This window comes from Theropithecus gelada, chromosome 11 (genome assembly GCF_003255815.1).
Source record: "Theropithecus gelada isolate Dixy chromosome 11, Tgel_1.0, whole genome shotgun sequence".
NCBI classification, from domain to species: Eukaryota; Metazoa; Chordata; class Mammalia; order Primates; family Cercopithecidae; genus Theropithecus; species Theropithecus gelada.
In genome coordinates this window covers 38,727,763-38,744,132 of record NC_037679.1, presented here as the reverse complement: position 1 = coordinate 38,744,132, position 16,370 = coordinate 38,727,763, and the positions used below count along the sequence as shown (strand labels likewise).

Here is a 16,370-nt window from a genome sequence, read left to right as displayed (position 1 = left end):
TTAAGATAAATTAGCGGGCATGGTCGCACATGCAGCTACTCCAGAGGCTGAGGTGGGAAGATTACTTGAGCCCAGGAATTTGAGTTTACAGTGAGCTATGATTGTCCACTGCACTTCAGCCTGGGCCACAGAGTGAGAACCTGTCTCTCCAAAAAAAAAAAAAAAAAAAAAAAAAAATTCAGGTTTCCTGCTTGTTTTTTCACCCTCATATTTATTATTACTCTTAAGTTTACACTCCATGCTTTAGCCATATTGGAGTTCTCTGCTTCTCAAATGGGCTACAGTTTCTAGGTTTTTGCACATTTTTCTCCTCCTTTTTAAGTTTCAGCCTTCTCTTAACATAGTGGTACCCAAAGTGTAGTCCTTGAACTGTTTGTTATCAATCTAAGACAAGAAAAGAACTTGAGAATAAGCATTTCACAACTTGAATTGCATTTTGACTTGTCATCATCACATCCAAGTGCATGATCAGTGGATTACTCTGTGAACAGGATATAGAGTTGTTCAAGTGCAGTGGTGGGTTGCATGCTAATCAAGCACAGCAGGACTGTTACAATGTGTGACATTTTGAAGTTAGTCATTTGTAACCCTAAAATGTATAAGAATTAAATAAAATGTGGCTGGCTCATGCCTATAATCCCAAAACCAAGGCAGGAGGATAGCTTGAAGCCACAAGTTTGAGACCAGCCTGGTCAACATAGTAAGACACGTCTCTACAAAAAAAAAAATTAGCCAGGTATGGTGGCATATGCCTGTAGTCCCAGCTACTTGGGAGGCTAAGATGGAAGGATCACTTGAGCCCAGGAGTTTTGAAGTTTCAAGGCTGCAGTGAGCCATGATGACACCTCTGTACATCAGCCTGGGTGACGGTGCAAGACCCTGTATCCCCCCGCACCACCTGCCAAAAAACAAAGCATTTATTTTTAAAATCTCATTAATTTTAATTATTCTTGTCCCATAAATAATTAAAAAATATATAGTAATTAAAAAATGTAAAACTCTTTTTCATTCTTTTGAATTTTATCTTTTACAAGTAGTAGTTAAATCCTGGAAGCAAAATTTATATTATTTATAAGTCTGATTTACTGATGACAACACAAGCTTTACTGGACTTTATTGACAAAGATACACTTTTTTGAATGCGATAGCAGTAGTAAACCAAATGATGATGATGATGGAAGTAATTTCAAAGAGATACAAATCAAAAGAATTTGTACTAGTTTTCTTGGAAAGTACTGTGTGTCTTATGTTTAGTTTTTAGCCATAATTGATGGGCAAAGTGCTAAAACCAAAGTGGATTGTTTAGAGGTACACTGGCTATTTAAACAATATAAAATGATCAAAATTTAATTGGTAGTTGTAGGCATGACAGTTGTAGGCATGACATGTTCAAAACCAATTCATCAAATATGTTCAAAACCAAGTTCATTATTTGAAAGAATATTACAAAGATGACTGGAGCAGATGTTCAGGATTTCACATGTAATCATTAGTATTTTTGGGGTTTCTGATAGTCTCACTTGAGGTTGCTAGTATTAAAAAAAAAAAGCATACAAATGACAAGACAAAATATGTTTGCTTGGAAATGCTGGATGAATCTGTAGTAAAGAAGATAGTTCCCGTACCACTTTCCAGCAACACCATAGCTTGATGTATTTAGGGACAGGATGGTGATATGGAAAACTAACTCTCAGACAAATAAGGATAGCAAAGGAATTTTTGTTACAATTTGATGAACACATTGGTTTTGCTAACATAGGAAGTAACGATTTCTTTTTCACCTTCATTGCTGACAAATACAGCTTGCTCTAAACTATATAACACTTGCAAAGGGTTACAGTATCAGCAAATGTGGTTTGGAGTTTTGCTTTACTTTTGTAGGAGTATCTTCTAATTATGCAGGCACAGTGATAAGAAAAACATGCTGAAGCTTGTACCAGAATGTAAATCGGTGTCCTGCTTCTTTCATTGAGAAAGTCTTGCTTTGTCAGCTGAACTAAATGATGTTCTTGCTATATCAGCTGAATTCACAGTATAGTTCACTAAAAGTGTGAATTATTAAACACTAATTCATTAAATTTGAGGTTTCTAAAAAATTAGATACTGTAGTTTGGGAGTTAGCTGATCAACTGTTATCAGATGCTAGGGTGTACATTGGTCTTCAAAGCAACCTTTTCAGTCAAGAGTATTCGAACTTTGGGATGAACTCTTGGTGTTTTTGCAAGATAAGAAACCAGTTTGGTCCCCAGCTTTTCAAATATGTGAGTTAGACTTATTGTCTGATAGCCTCATTCTTTGTTTATTTTTTAAGTGATCTTAGCTTTCCATGCAAAGAAGGAATTTCAGTCAGCCGGGCTCAGTGGCTCATGCTGTAATCCCTGCACTTTGGGAGGCCGGGGCAGGTGGATCACGAGGTCAGGAGCTCAAGGCCAGCCTGGCCAACATGGTGAAACCTTGTCTCTACTAAAAATAGAAAAATTAGGCCGGACGCAGTGGCTCATGCCTGTAATCTCAGCACTTTGGGAGGCTGAGGCAGGCAGATCACAAGGTCAGGAGATCGAGACCATCCTGGCTAACAGGGTGAAACCGTGTCTCTACTAAAAGATACAAAAAATTAGCCGGGCATGGTGGCGGGTGCCGGTAGTCCCAGCTACTCGGGAGGCTGAGGCGGGAGAATGGCGTGAACCCAGGAAGTGGAGGTTGCAGTGAGCCCAGAAGGCTTTTCAATGGCAGATAAGATCAGATGACAAAAATGAAATTTGGATATTTGAGGAGAAAGTTACCTTAGCTTGTTATAAATGGTACAACAATATAGTAACAACTATCAGTAAAGTAGATGGTGATCTTGATATTGCACATTTGAAAAAGTTACAATCAAATACCTTAGACATTTGATAGGACACTTTTATTTTCTATCACAAGAAAATCCATGGGTAAGAAATTCATAGATGAGGAATCAATTTTTTAAAACCAGAAGTCACTTTAGATTTAACTGTAAATTTGCTGGATAAATTATTGGAAATGGATACAAGTCAGTAAAGGATTGAAAACAAATTTTGAAAAGCAAATTTTCTGCATTTGAGACAAAAGTTTTTAAAAATGAATGTCCAAGCTTGTTGAAATTGCATTAAAATCACTCCAATTTCTGTCATTTGAGACTGTTTTCTCTGAGTGCTATTAAAACACAGAAGTAGTTTAGATATACATTATCCCTTGTTGAGTAGCATTGCCATCAGTCCAACATAGATTAATTAACAAATGTGGTAACTGGCTTTCACGATAGCCTCCAGTGAACCCTACCTCCTAATGTTTGCACCGTGTATAATCCTCTCACACAATATACCAGGTTGATATGTGTGAACAATAGAATAAGGTCAGTGTGATAGTATGTCCCTTTTGAGGTTGCGTTATGACAGACACTGCAGCTTCTGTCTCAGTTGTTCTGTCACTTTGTCTCTGGAAGCCAGCTGCCATGTGGTGAACAGGCCAGTGGAGAGGCCAACATAGTGAGGAACTGAGGCCGTTGTCATCAGTCATGTGAGTGAGCTTAGAAGCAGATTCTCCAGCCCAGTTAAGCCTTCAGATGACTGAAGTCCCAACCAACATCTTGATTAAAAGCTCATGAGAAGCCCTGAATCATAATCACCCACCTAAGCTGCTTCTAAATTCCTGACCAATGGGAACTTTGAGATAAGAAATGTGTGTAAGTTTGGGGGTAATTTTTAATGGAGTAATAATACGGCAAACAAGAAGCAAACTCATTTGTTACATTAAAAACTTTAAATACTGACTATGAGCTGTTCAGAGGGCATGAATTGGTGTTTAAGGAATCGCTGTTTTACTTACAACTTTTGATTAAATTAAAATTATAGCATGACAAAATTATCAGTGTGGTAGCAATTTTCTGTATTAATTGCCTGTATGCATACTTACAGTGGAGAATTTGCACTTTATGTAATTCTTTTCTTTTTTTCTATTTATAATTTTGTGGATCTGAATCTAATGAAACATTTGGACTTACGACCTTTTTAACTTTTACTTTTCCAGCAGTTCATTTTAATTTTACTTTTTAAAAGTGTTGGTCCATGAAAGATTGGAATTTTGAAGAAGGAAAGTGGTTTTTCAACACAGATAGTCTGGGAGATCTAGGCCAGGCGCAGTGCTCACTCCTGTAATCCTAGCACTTTGGGAGGCCAAGGTGGGTGGATTGCTTGAGGCCAAGAGTTTGAGACCAGTCTGGGCAACATGGTGAAACCCCGTCTCTGGAAAAAAAATACAAAATAATTTACCTGGTGTGGTGGCCACATACCTGTAGTCCCAGCTACTCAGGAAGCTGAGATGGGAGGATCGCTTGAGCCCAGGAAGTCAAAGCTGTGGTGAGCTGTGATTGCACCACTGCACTCTAGTCTGGGTGACAAGAGTGAGACCCCATCTCAAAAAAATCTGGGAGATCTGTCCTATCATAGTTCTCATAATATCCATCACTGACCTTGTTTTACTGATCATGTTGCTTTATTTATTATTAGTTATATTCCCTTTTAACCAAAAGCTCTATCAAGGGCAGAGTCCACGTTTGTGTTCGCTGTTACATCTTCAGTATCCAGAACAGTGTTCATTACTTAACACCTACTCAGTCATTACTTAATACCTACTCAGTAGATAATGGTTGAAAGAATTAATGCTACTTTTACACTTTTTCATTGTGTTGGAATAGTGATTAACTTCTACAGTTACAAATAAGTTGCTACTATAGCCATATGTCCTTGGGGAATGTTAATTTTTTAAGCTGAATAGAAAATATTCTTGGTGTTTTTCTTACTGAATACTAGGGATCTTAATAAAATGTTTATATTTCCACAGCACAACCAGTGTCTCTGAAGAAGATGTCTCAAGTAGATATTCTCGAACAGATAGAAGTGGGTTCCCTAGATACAACAGGGATGCAAATGTTTCAGGTAATCTGGTTTCAAGTAGCACACTGGAAAAGAAAATTGAAGATCTTGAAAAGGTATGGATTATAAGTTAGTTAAGATTGATAAAATTAATATACCATTAGAATTCTTTTGTTTCATAGCAGCTGAGCGAGAAAGGAAATAATATTCCTTAATATTTAATATGTGCGCTTCTATTCTGCCAAGTGTTACCTTTAATGTATTAAAAGTCTTTGTTTTTGAAGTGGTTAGAAGCCTGAGCTGGCAAATATATACTACTGTGTATTTATTATATTGTCTGAATAGATTTTCATTTCTCACTTCAGAAATTACAGGAGTAAATCTGAATTAGGTCCATCTTTGATGTTTGAAACAATTTTGTGTAAGAATATGCCTGTTTAAAAGTGTCTTTCTGTACAAGTCAGATGACTATTGGCATAAATTTATTAACTGTAGGGTCTCAGGTTTGTGCCACTGACATTCAACCCCTAAAATTAGCAATGGTGTTGAATACTTTTGTAATTGTTGACAATGTGTTTTGTTTTACTTGAGATTATTCTCTATATTATTAAAGATCTCATTTATATGTTATATAAAGAAATTTCATTTTTAAAACTTGTTTCTATTTTATAACATTTATGATTATTTTGAGGTCACATTTCTAAGCTTTAACAGCAGTTTCTTCTTGGAATTGTTATTTCATAATTTTATTTATTTTTATTTATCTATTTATTTTTGAGACAGAGTTTCGCTCTTGTCGCCCAGGCTGGAGTACAATGGCGCAGTCTTGGCTCACTGCAACCTCCACTTCCTAGGTTCAAGCGATTCTTCTGCCTCAGCCTCCCAAGTAGCTGGGATTACAGGCATGCACCACCATGCCCGGCTAATTTTTTTTTTGTATTTTTAGTAGAGACAGAGTTTCACCATGTTGGTAAGGCTGGTCTTGAATTCCTAACCTCAGGTGATACATCCGCCTCAGCTTCCTAAAGTGCTGGAATTACAGGTGGGAGCCACTCTGCCCAGCCTATTATTTCATAATTTTAAATTAAAAACTTCAGTAATATGCAATCTACTAGTTTTGAAGGGAGTTGCCCATGAGTTCCACAAGAGTTTGGATTGAATTGCTAGTAGTTGGCAGCAGCTAAGGGATATGAATGGTTGATTGCTCTCTAGGAGGTTTAGTAGGAAAGAAGCCAAGTTCTGGGCAAGGCCTTTTGAGCTCTGCTTCCCTTTTGCCCCCAAGGTGGCTGAGCAAGTCCAATGCCTTGGATTCTAAATAAGATTTCTTTGCAAAAGGTATTGCATTGTTTAAAGAAAAAAATATTAAAAGTCAGTAATCTACTTTAGTTCCTTCTTTTTTTTTTTTTTTTTTTGAGACGGAGTCTCGCTCTGTCGCCCAGGCTGGAGTGCAGTGGCCGGATCTCAGCTCACTGCAAGCTCTGCCTCCCGGGTTTACGCCATTCTCCTGCCACAGCCTCCCGAGTAGCTGGGACTACAGGCGCCTGCCACCTCGCCCGGCTAATTTTTTGTATTTTTTAGTAGAGACGGGGTTTCACCGTGTTAGCCAGGATGGTCTCGATCTCCTGACCTCATGATCCGCCCCTCTCGGCCTCCCAAAGTGCTGGGATTACAGGCTTGAGCCACCGCGCCCGGCCTAGTTCCTTCTTTTTATCCATTATCAGTTAACTGGCAGAGCCAGAAGTAAAACTAGGATAATTGTTTTTCTGTTTAGAATTTCTATTGGGCCATCTCCTTTTCTTAAACCTTGTATTTTTAATAAAAATTAATTTTGAATTATTTCAAACAAGATACCCATTAAAGAATAAGGTAGTTCATAACTTACAGTGGTGATAAGCTAAAGAAGTTAAATCACAGGTCGGGCACGGTGCCTCACGCCTGTAATCCCAGCATTTTGGGAGGCTGAGGCAGGCAGATCACTTGAGGTCAGGATTTCAAGACCAGCCTGGCCAACATGGCAAAACCCCATCTCTACTAAAAACATGAAAATTACCCAGGCATGGTGGCGTGCACCTGTAATTCCAGCTACTTGGGAGGCTGAGGCAGGAGAATTGCTTGAACCCAGGAGGTAGAGGTTGCAGTGAGCCGAGATAGTGCCATTGCACTCCAGCCTAGGTGACAAGAGCGAAACACTGTCACACATACATACACACTCACATGAAGTTAAATCATTGAGTCTATTACATTAGTTTTGTTAAAGACTTGTATAAACATAGCTTTACTCAGGAGCATCCTAACAGCTCCTATATTCCCCTCATTCTCCTTTTGTGGTGGGATCTTTGTTCCTTCACCAAATATTTTAAGGAATTCATTGGAAATCTTCATGTATGTAAGATATTTTACCAAACTTGGCAGATATATGCCATTTAGGAATATTATAAATAACCAATTACTTCCTAATTACTGTTTTTTAAATTGTGTCTACCAGGAAGTAGTACGAGAAAGACAAGAAAACCTAAGACTTGTGAGACTGATGCAAGATAAAGAGGAAATGATTGGAAAACTCAAAGAAGAAATTGATTTATTAAATAGAGTAAGTATTTCACCATATTTCAGGTTTAGAGGGTTTTTTTTTTTCAATTTGATGAAAATATATAAATATGAAGAAATTATTAATTGCATTATTCACTTTGTTCTTTTGTTAGTGAAATAATAATTAGTAAGAAGTATCATTTTCTTCCAAAAACTGATTTCCTTTGGGCAGTTACCAGTTTAGCTCACTTAATTTTATTCTTTCGGAGGTAGACTGATTTATGGATTTGTTCTGTGTTTTGTTAAAGTCTGGAGGTGACAGGTGCTTTGTCACCACCATACATAAGAGCACTGGCAGAGAGTTGCCTCAAGAAATAACTAAAATAGGCCAGGCGCGGTGGCTCACACCTGTAATCTCAGCACTTTGGGAGGCCGAGGAGGGCAGATCTCCTGAGGCCAGGAGTTCGAGACCAGCCTGGTCAACATGGTGAAACCCCAACTCTACTAAAAATATGAAAAATTAGCTGGGCATGGTGTTGGGCACCTGTAATCTCAACTACTCAGAAGGTTGAGGCAGGAGTATCGCTTGATCCTGGGAGGCGGAGGTTGCCGTGAGCCAAGATTGTGCCACCGCACTCCAGCCTGGGTAACAAGAGTAAGACTCTGTCCCCCCGCCACAAAAAGAAAAAGTAAAATTGGTACTCTTTATTATTATTATTGTTATTGTTGTTATTTATTTATTTATTTATTTTGAGATGGAGTCTCTCTCTGTTGCCCAGGCTGGAGTTCAGTGGTGCGATCTCAGCTCACTGTAGCCCCCACCTCCCGGGTTCAAGTGATTCTCCTGCTTCAGCCTCCCGAGTAGCTGGGACTACAGGCACGTGCCACCACTCCTGGCTAATTTTTGTATTTTTAGGAGAGATGGGGTTTCACCATGTTGGCCAGGCTGGTCTCGAACTCCTGACCTCAAGTGATCTGCCTTCTTCGGCCTCCCAAAGTGTTGGGATTACAGGCGTGAACCACTGTGCCTGGCCCTGAAATTGGCACTTTATCACTATAAGAAATTCCAGATGTCTGTGTATCTTCACTTTTTTTCTCCAGTTGTACTTAATGCATCCCCAACTTTAGGTTTAGCCTTAGCCCTATATTCTTTGTAGCTAACTCTCCTTTTTGTTTTCAGCCCCAGAATTTATTTGCTAGAAGCAGTTGTAGTTGCTTATTAGGTAACAGTGATGAGAAGAGACTCCATAATTTTGCCTTTTAGAAGGCTTTTGGCTAAGATTGAGGAAAGAATAAGTCTGCTTCCGGGAAAACTGTAGCAAATCCACTATCCAGTCTCAACTCCAACCATGAAAGGAGAAAAAAGAGAGAGGCTTCATCATATGCCGACTTGTTCTAATAAAGCTCTGAGGCATTAACTATAGGTTGTATATGAGGACAGTGGAACTCAGAATTTAACTTGCTCAAAGTCATATAGAGTAATCAGCTGAGCCAGTATTTGACTTCAGGTATTTTAAGTCTTTCTACTTTTTGTGGACTGCTTTTCATCTTTGGTTCCAATACAAGTACTCCTATGGCTGGGCATGGTGGCTCACGCCTGTAATCACAGCACTTTGGAAGGCTGAGGTGGGCGGATCACGAGGTCAGGAGATCAAGAGCATCCTGGCTAACACGGTGAAATCCCGTCTCCACTGAAAATACAGAAAATTAGCCGGGCGTGGTGATGGGCGCCTCTAGTCCCAGCTACTCGGGAGGCTGAGGCAGAAGAATGGCGTGAACCCGAGAGGCAGAGCTTGCAGTGAACCAAGACACACCACTGCACTCCAGCCTGGACAAAAGTGCGAGACTCCCATCTCAAAATACAAGTACTCCTATATTGGTGTTAGAATTTGATCTAAGAAATTCTAAATTTAAAAAATTTAAAAATGTTAAATTAAAAAAAAAATGTTTACTTTGTATTTTAGATACAGGGGGTACATGTGCAGATTTGTTACATGGGAGTATTGTGTGATTATGAGGTTTGGAATACAGATCCCATCACCCTGGTAGTGAGCATAATACCTGACAGGTAACTTTTTTTAACCTATGCCACCTTCCTCTGCCCTTTAGTAGTCCACAGTGTCTATTGTTCCCATATTTGTATCCATGTGTGCTTAGTGTAAGCTCTCACTTGTAAGCTCCCGCTTACAAGTGAGAACATGCAGTGTTTGGTTTCCTGTTTTTGAGTTAATTTGCTTAGGATTCTGGCCTCCACCTCTATCCATGTTGCTGCAGAGGACATGATTTCATTATTTTTTGTGGCTTTATACTATGCCATGACATATATGTACCACATTTTCTTCATTTAATCTACCATTGATGGACACTTGGGTTGATTACATATCTTTGATATTGTGAATGGTGCAGCAGTGAACATACACATTCATATGTCTTTTTGATAGAAAGATTTATTTTCTTTTGGTATATAGACAGTAATGGGATTGCTGGGTCTAGTGATAGTTCTGTTTTAAGTTCTTTGAAAAATCTCCAAACTGCTTGTTACGGTGGCTGCACTAATTTATATTCCCACCACGGTGTATAAGCATTCTCTTTTCTCTGCAGCCTCACCAGCATCTGTTGTCTTTTAACTTTTTACTAACAGCAATTTTTGACTGGCTAATCAAGTTGACACTTCATATTAACCGTCACAACTGCTGTGAGTTGGTATCTCGTGATTTTGACTTGCATTTTTCTGGTTAGTGATACTGAGTATTTTTTCATGTTTCTTGGCCGCTTGTATGTCTTTTTGTTTTGTGTTTTTGTTTTGTTTTTGTTTTTTGAGACAGAGTCTTCCTCTATCACCCAGGCTGGAGTGCAGTGGAGTAATCTCAGCTCACTGCAACCTCTGCCTCCTGAGTTCAAGCGATCCTCCTGCCTTAGCCTCCCAAGTAGCTGGGATTACAAGCATGTGCCACCACGGCCATCTAATTTTTGTATTTTTAGTGGAGATGGGGTTTCACCATGTGTTGGCCTGGCTGGTCTGACCTCAAGTGATCTGCTCGACTCAGCCTCCCAAAGTGCTGGGATTACAGGTGTGAGGGATTACATACACCATGCCATATGTCTTCTTTTAAGAAGTGTCTGTTATGTCCTTTGCCCCTTTTTAATGGGATTGTATAGTGTTTTGCTTGTTGATTTAAGTTCCTTGTTGATTCTGGATATTAGACCTTTGTCGGATGCATAGTTTGTGAGTATCTTCTCTGATTCTGTAGGTTATCTGTTTCCGCAAATATTTATTATTATTATTTTTGCTTTATAGTATGCCATGACATATATGTACCACACTTGGGTTGATTCCATGTCTTTGATGTTGTGAATGGCACAGCAGTGAACATACACATGCATATGTCTTTTTGATAGAAGGATTTATTTTCTTTGGGGTGTATAGGCAGACAGGAAAAGGTGTGTTTTTTTGGGGTTTTTTTTTTTTTTTTTGATTACATTATTCTGTTGCTTAGGCCGGAGTGCAGTGGCATAATCTTGGCTCACTGCAACCTCCGCCTCCTGGGTTCAGGTGATTCTTCTGCCTCAGCCTCCTGAGTAGCTCCAATTACAGGCATGAGCCACCACACCCAGCTATTTTTTGTATTTTTAGTAGAGACGGGGTTTCAGCATGTTGGCCAGGCTGGTCTTGAACTCCTGACCTCAAGAGATCCGCCTGCCTCAGCCTCCCAAAGTGCTGGGATTACAGGTGTGAGCCACCACACCCAACCTGTTTCTACAAATATTTTTGATGCCTTTAATGGGTTTGAACTGTTTTAGGCACTGTGGGCCTTAAGAATAATAAAACCCCTGCCTTCATAGAGTTTATAATCTAATAATGGTACATGAATATGTTTTATCATTTAATTCTAAATTTTAGGTAGATTTCAACTGTGGTAATTTTAGAAATCCCATATTTTTTATTGTTTAAACAAATGTTTCCCAACATTATTCATTTAGTTTGTAAATAAATGCAAATTCTGATCTTGTAAATTTTAAAATAATTTACCTAATTATCCAAAGGCAATATATTAAATGTATTAGAAAGCTTTTATACTATATAGCAGTGATTCAAATTGATTACATCAAACTTTAAACTGCAAGAATAAATCTAAAAATGTCTGCTTTTTTAACAGTAAAGGGTCTGTCTTGAAATAACATTTCTTGTAACTAAAACTTATGGTGAATTTTTTTTAACCAGATGGTTGTGTATTTGGGACAAGGATTAGTATAGGGAAAAAAGAGGTGGATCATATGCTTTTAAAGCTGGAGAGCGAATACTTAATTTAGTGGCTTTGAATTATTTTTAGTGCTAAAACCTTTGCTTCAAAATGTCGTAGAAAAGTCCAACATATAAATTGATCCAGATCAACTCTCTATACTCCAGATCCCCTTTTTTGTAGGCCTCAGTTTTGTCGCCTCCCCAGAGTGTTATCCCCATTGTACACCTTTAAAGATCAGACAAAGTGATAGGAGTGCATCTAGAACTTGTACCTGCACCTTTTGATGCCTCATTTGATACAAAGTTGCAACCTAGGGCTCAATACCACATATGGCTTGCATGGATAGTTTTTTTTTTTTGCCTCAGTTTTAGGGAAGGGAAGTGGAGTTTAGCTAAAACACTAACTTATTTATGATGATTGAAAATTGGAAGATTCACAATTTTAAAGTTCTGACTTCTGGCTTCCTTAGAAAAACTGAAAGATCTTTAAGAGTTGGCCTATAGACTTGTTATAAGAATGAAGATTTAAGTAATGGATGCTCATTTTTGGTGGGACATATTACATCTAAAGTTGTTTTCAGAGCTTACCCTCATTTCAAAATTAATTGGTTGTATGAATTATTTTTGAATGTATATTAAGTGTTTTCATCTCTCATCAAATATTTTGAAGTATTTTTAAAGTATCTTTTTTTTTTTTTCTTAAGGACCTAGATGACATAGAAGATGAAAATGAACAGCTAAAGCAGGAAAATAAAACTCTTTTGAAAGTTGTTGGTCAGCTGACCAGGTAGAAGATTCAAGACTCAATGAGGAAAAAATATTTTAAACTACTGATTGAATGTTATGGTCAATGCTAGCACAATATTCCTATGCTGCAATACATTAAAATAACTAAGCATGTATATTTATTTCTAGAAAATGGATGTTTGTTTTCAAAATACTTCTTTTTCATTATTGGTTTTAAAAAAAGCATCAACCTTTTATCTCACAAATAAGTAATACCTTTCAGTTATTAAATGATAGGTAATACCTTTTTGGTTTTGTGTGGTATTCAACTAATACATGGTTTAAAGTCACAGCCATTTGAATATATTTCATCTTTGGTAGTACCTTTTCTCCCTTAGGAATATACATAGTCTTTGTTTACATGAGTTTAAATACTTTTGGGATATTACCTACACATGCCTTATTACTGATGTGTGCAACCTTTTATGTGTTGATGACTCACTCATAAAGGTTTTTGTCTACTGTCATTTCTTTCCACTTATTCTAAGCATTTAGAGTAATAGAGTCATACTTTTGTGTAACAGTATCCTTTTAAAAGGAAAGCTCTTACAAAGTCACTGTCATGTTCTAGTCGATTAAATATAAATTTAAGAGAATACTTGAATTGTGCTATAATGAAAAAATTTACTATTTTGTGTTTGAATATTGAAAAATTGAATCACTTTAACTCCTGAAAAACATACAATTTTAATTTTAATGTAAAATTTCTTATGTAGGTACTACTTTTTTTTTTATTGTTCTAAGGTTTGCAAGTGAACATAGGATATTTTAAAAGTTGTTTGTTCTTCAGGCCTGGAAAGTGTACAAAGTCAGTGTAGGAGAAAAAAATCCATATTTTTATTATATTAGCATGCACACTAAAATAAAAACCAAAATGTTATTCATACTTAAAACATTTATACAAAACAATATGTAAGCAGAAATAGTACTAAAATACAGTTTTTTCATATGAGAGAATATTCCCCTATTTCAATTTTAAGGAATTTTCTTCCTAGCATTGAAATTTTAAAAACAGAATTACTTCTAAAGAATTATACAAATTTTCTCTTGTATTAAATATTATTATTAGAATTGTTTTTGTATTACATTTTCATGTTAAGAACCCCTCCTTCCCTTAAAATACAATGACATTATGACATTTTTGCTTGATGATTGAATTTCAAATAGCAGTATGATATCCTTTTATCTAGTTAATATGTGAAAGTGGTTTGAATATAGTCAAATCCATTTTGGGTACTCTACTGACTTTCTCCTTCACTTGCCAAGCCCTTTTATTATTCACTGTTAGAAAAATAGAGAAGGTGAGACAGCTGGGGGAAAATGTGGAGTAAATGATAAGTATCAAATGTTGAATTTTTTTTTTTTTTGGGAAACGGAGTCTCACTCTGTTGCCCAGGCTGGAGTATAGTGGCGTGATCTTGGCTAACTGCAAGCTCCGCCTCCTGGGTTCATGCCATTCTCCTGCCTCAGCCTCCCGAGTCACTGCGACTACAGGCACCCGTCATCACGCCCGGCTAATTTCTCTATTTTTAGTAGAGACGGGGTTTTACCGTGTTAGCCAGGATGATCTCGATCTCCTGACCTTGTGATCTGCCCGCCTTGGCCTCCCCAAGTGCTGGGATCACAGGCGTGAGCCACCGCGCCTGGCCCAAATGTTGAATTCTAAAAGTCTCTACATTTACCTAGGTTGGCTTTCTCCCTTCCCCAATTCAGAAGTTTTGAGCTTGGCCGATCATCAGACTCACTTGAGGAACTTAAAGAAAGAACTCCCTGGCTGTAGCTCCTATGTAGGTTTAGCTTTAGACTCTGGGCTCCAGAATTTTTAAAGGTTATCATCTGAGGTTTCTGATCATAGCCTAGTTTTGAAGCAGCTGCTGCTGTTTCTTTATTCCATTGAAAACCCTGGAATTGACATAATTTTATCTACCAGCATTTCTCCCCTTTTAGTTTATTTAATAATTAACCTGGTCTCCAGGGCGGTTTTTATATGACCATGTGTGTATTCACTGCTCACGAAAAAGTTTAATGTTAGATTACCAAATTTAATATAGTTGCAGAATTACTGCATAAGGGCTTCCCTTCTTGGAGACTCTTTCCCAGCATGGGAACAGTGATCTGCTGCCCACATGACAGGGTGGTATGCCAGGCATAGTTAGCTGCTTTTGGTTGTGAGGTACTCACCTTTCTTTAGTTACCCTTAGTTATGTGCCACACATGTCCTTATTTCCTAGTTCCTCATCCACACTTTGGATCTTGTGAAAATGCTGTTAGTATCCAACCTTAAAATATATTAGTATGTGGGGTTTTATTAAAAAAATTACTTTGTATTTTCCATTTAATTCATATGTAAATAAAGGAACACTTAATTTCACTTTAAAAAATTATATCAATTAGGCTGGGCGCAATGGCTCACGCCTGTAATCCCAGCACTTTGGGAGGCCGAGGTGGGCGGATCACCAGAGGTTGGGAGTTCGAGACCAGCTTGACCAACATGGAGAAACCCTGACTCTACTAAAAATACAAAATTAGCCGGGCATGGTGGCGCATGCCTGTAGTCCCGGCTACTTGGGAGGCTGCGGCAGGAGAATCGCTTGAAAACCCAGGAGGCGGAGGTTTTGGTGAGCTGAGATTGCACCATTGCACTCCAGCCTGGGCAACAAGAGTGAAACTTTGTCTCACAAAAGAAAAAAAAATTATTAAATACTTTTAAAGACTGAGCTGTTTTAAGAATTTTGGGGGGAACATTTCTAGCAGTGATTTATTTTGGCCTTGTTAACATAATGATAGTGTAAAGACAGGAGCCTTACAACTTAGGCAAAGCATTTCACATGCAGTCCTTCTCCCATCTCCTTAAAATACGTATTTATTTTACATATAGAGTTTTACACTAACCATTGAAAAATAAAGTAGGATCTGCTGCAGTTTCCCCTGAAAATTTATAAGAAGTGTTGAGATTGTTAGAAGGTAGATGTTAAGTACATGTGCACTACCCTAAAAGACTTGTCTATTGTCAATAAAGTGATAGTATTTGTGAAATTATTATTCCTGTTCAGAAATACTATTTCTTAAATCTGGGAATTTGTGGCATAATAAAGCACATTCAAAGTTCTAATGTGTTTATGAGCTCATTTTCAAAATAGTAAGTTTGTCATATTTAAAATGAACATGACTTGCTTCCTTGATTTCTGAAATGAATTAATTGAAGATTGCTACAGTAATCTTTATTTCATCTTTCTAGAGTTGTTGGCAATTTTATTATACAACAGTTACCATTAGAGAAGGGGGAAAGGGCTTTTGGGTGTATATTTGTAGGTACTAAGGGATTTACTAAATATAGTAGATTAGCACTGTCACACTTGTTCAAGTAGTTTCAAATGCAGAAAATTAAGTACCAGAGGCAGGTATATGGAGCAATGTAGTCTTTTTTTTTTTTCTTCAATGTTTAAAATTTTAAATTGTGGTAGAATCAATGTATTCTTAAGGTGAAAAACCTACCTCGGTTACATGTGGTTTGTGTTTTCTGGATTAATCTGGATTTTATAATTAGAAATAAAAGTGTAAGATTTTTAATCCAGTTAATAATTTCTTGAAAATAATACAAAAAAGTCAGTGTAATAGAGAAGCATTCATATATTCAACACCGTAAGACAAAACAGCAGAGACCTTGGATTTGATAATTGATCTGATACCCTGGACAGTATTCATATGTACAATGATAGGTCTCTTTGGGATTTTTTTTTTTGTGCATATGTGTGTAGTTTTATGGTTCTGAGTTGGTGACAGTAAGTTCCATGCAGTGCTGGCATTTATTTAATAACTATTCATGATACTGTTAATAACTTGTTATAGGATTCAGGCATATATTTTCAGCATAAGAAGCCAAACACAACAACTTGTCATTGGAGGGAATATATTAAGTG

At 37.5% G+C, this 16,370-nt stretch overlaps 1 protein-coding gene across 1 annotated transcript in view; it reads left to right on the top strand.

Annotated features, from left to right (window-relative positions):
* The window catches only part of PAWR (pro-apoptotic WT1 regulator), an 88,986-nt gene extending 75,398 nt beyond the window's left edge, over window positions 1–13,588 (top strand). Inside the window, exons 5-7 of the mRNA XM_025400854.1 lie at window positions 4,861–5,008; window positions 7,378–7,482; window positions 12,369–13,588. Of these exons, the coding sequence (XP_025256639.1) occupies window positions 4,861–5,008; window positions 7,378–7,482; window positions 12,369–12,455 (340 nt within the window). The 3' untranslated portion in view covers window positions 12,456–13,588. The remainder of the gene's footprint in view (window positions 1–4,860; window positions 5,009–7,377; window positions 7,483–12,368) is intronic.
* Window positions 13,589–16,370: the final 2,782 nt, after the last annotated feature.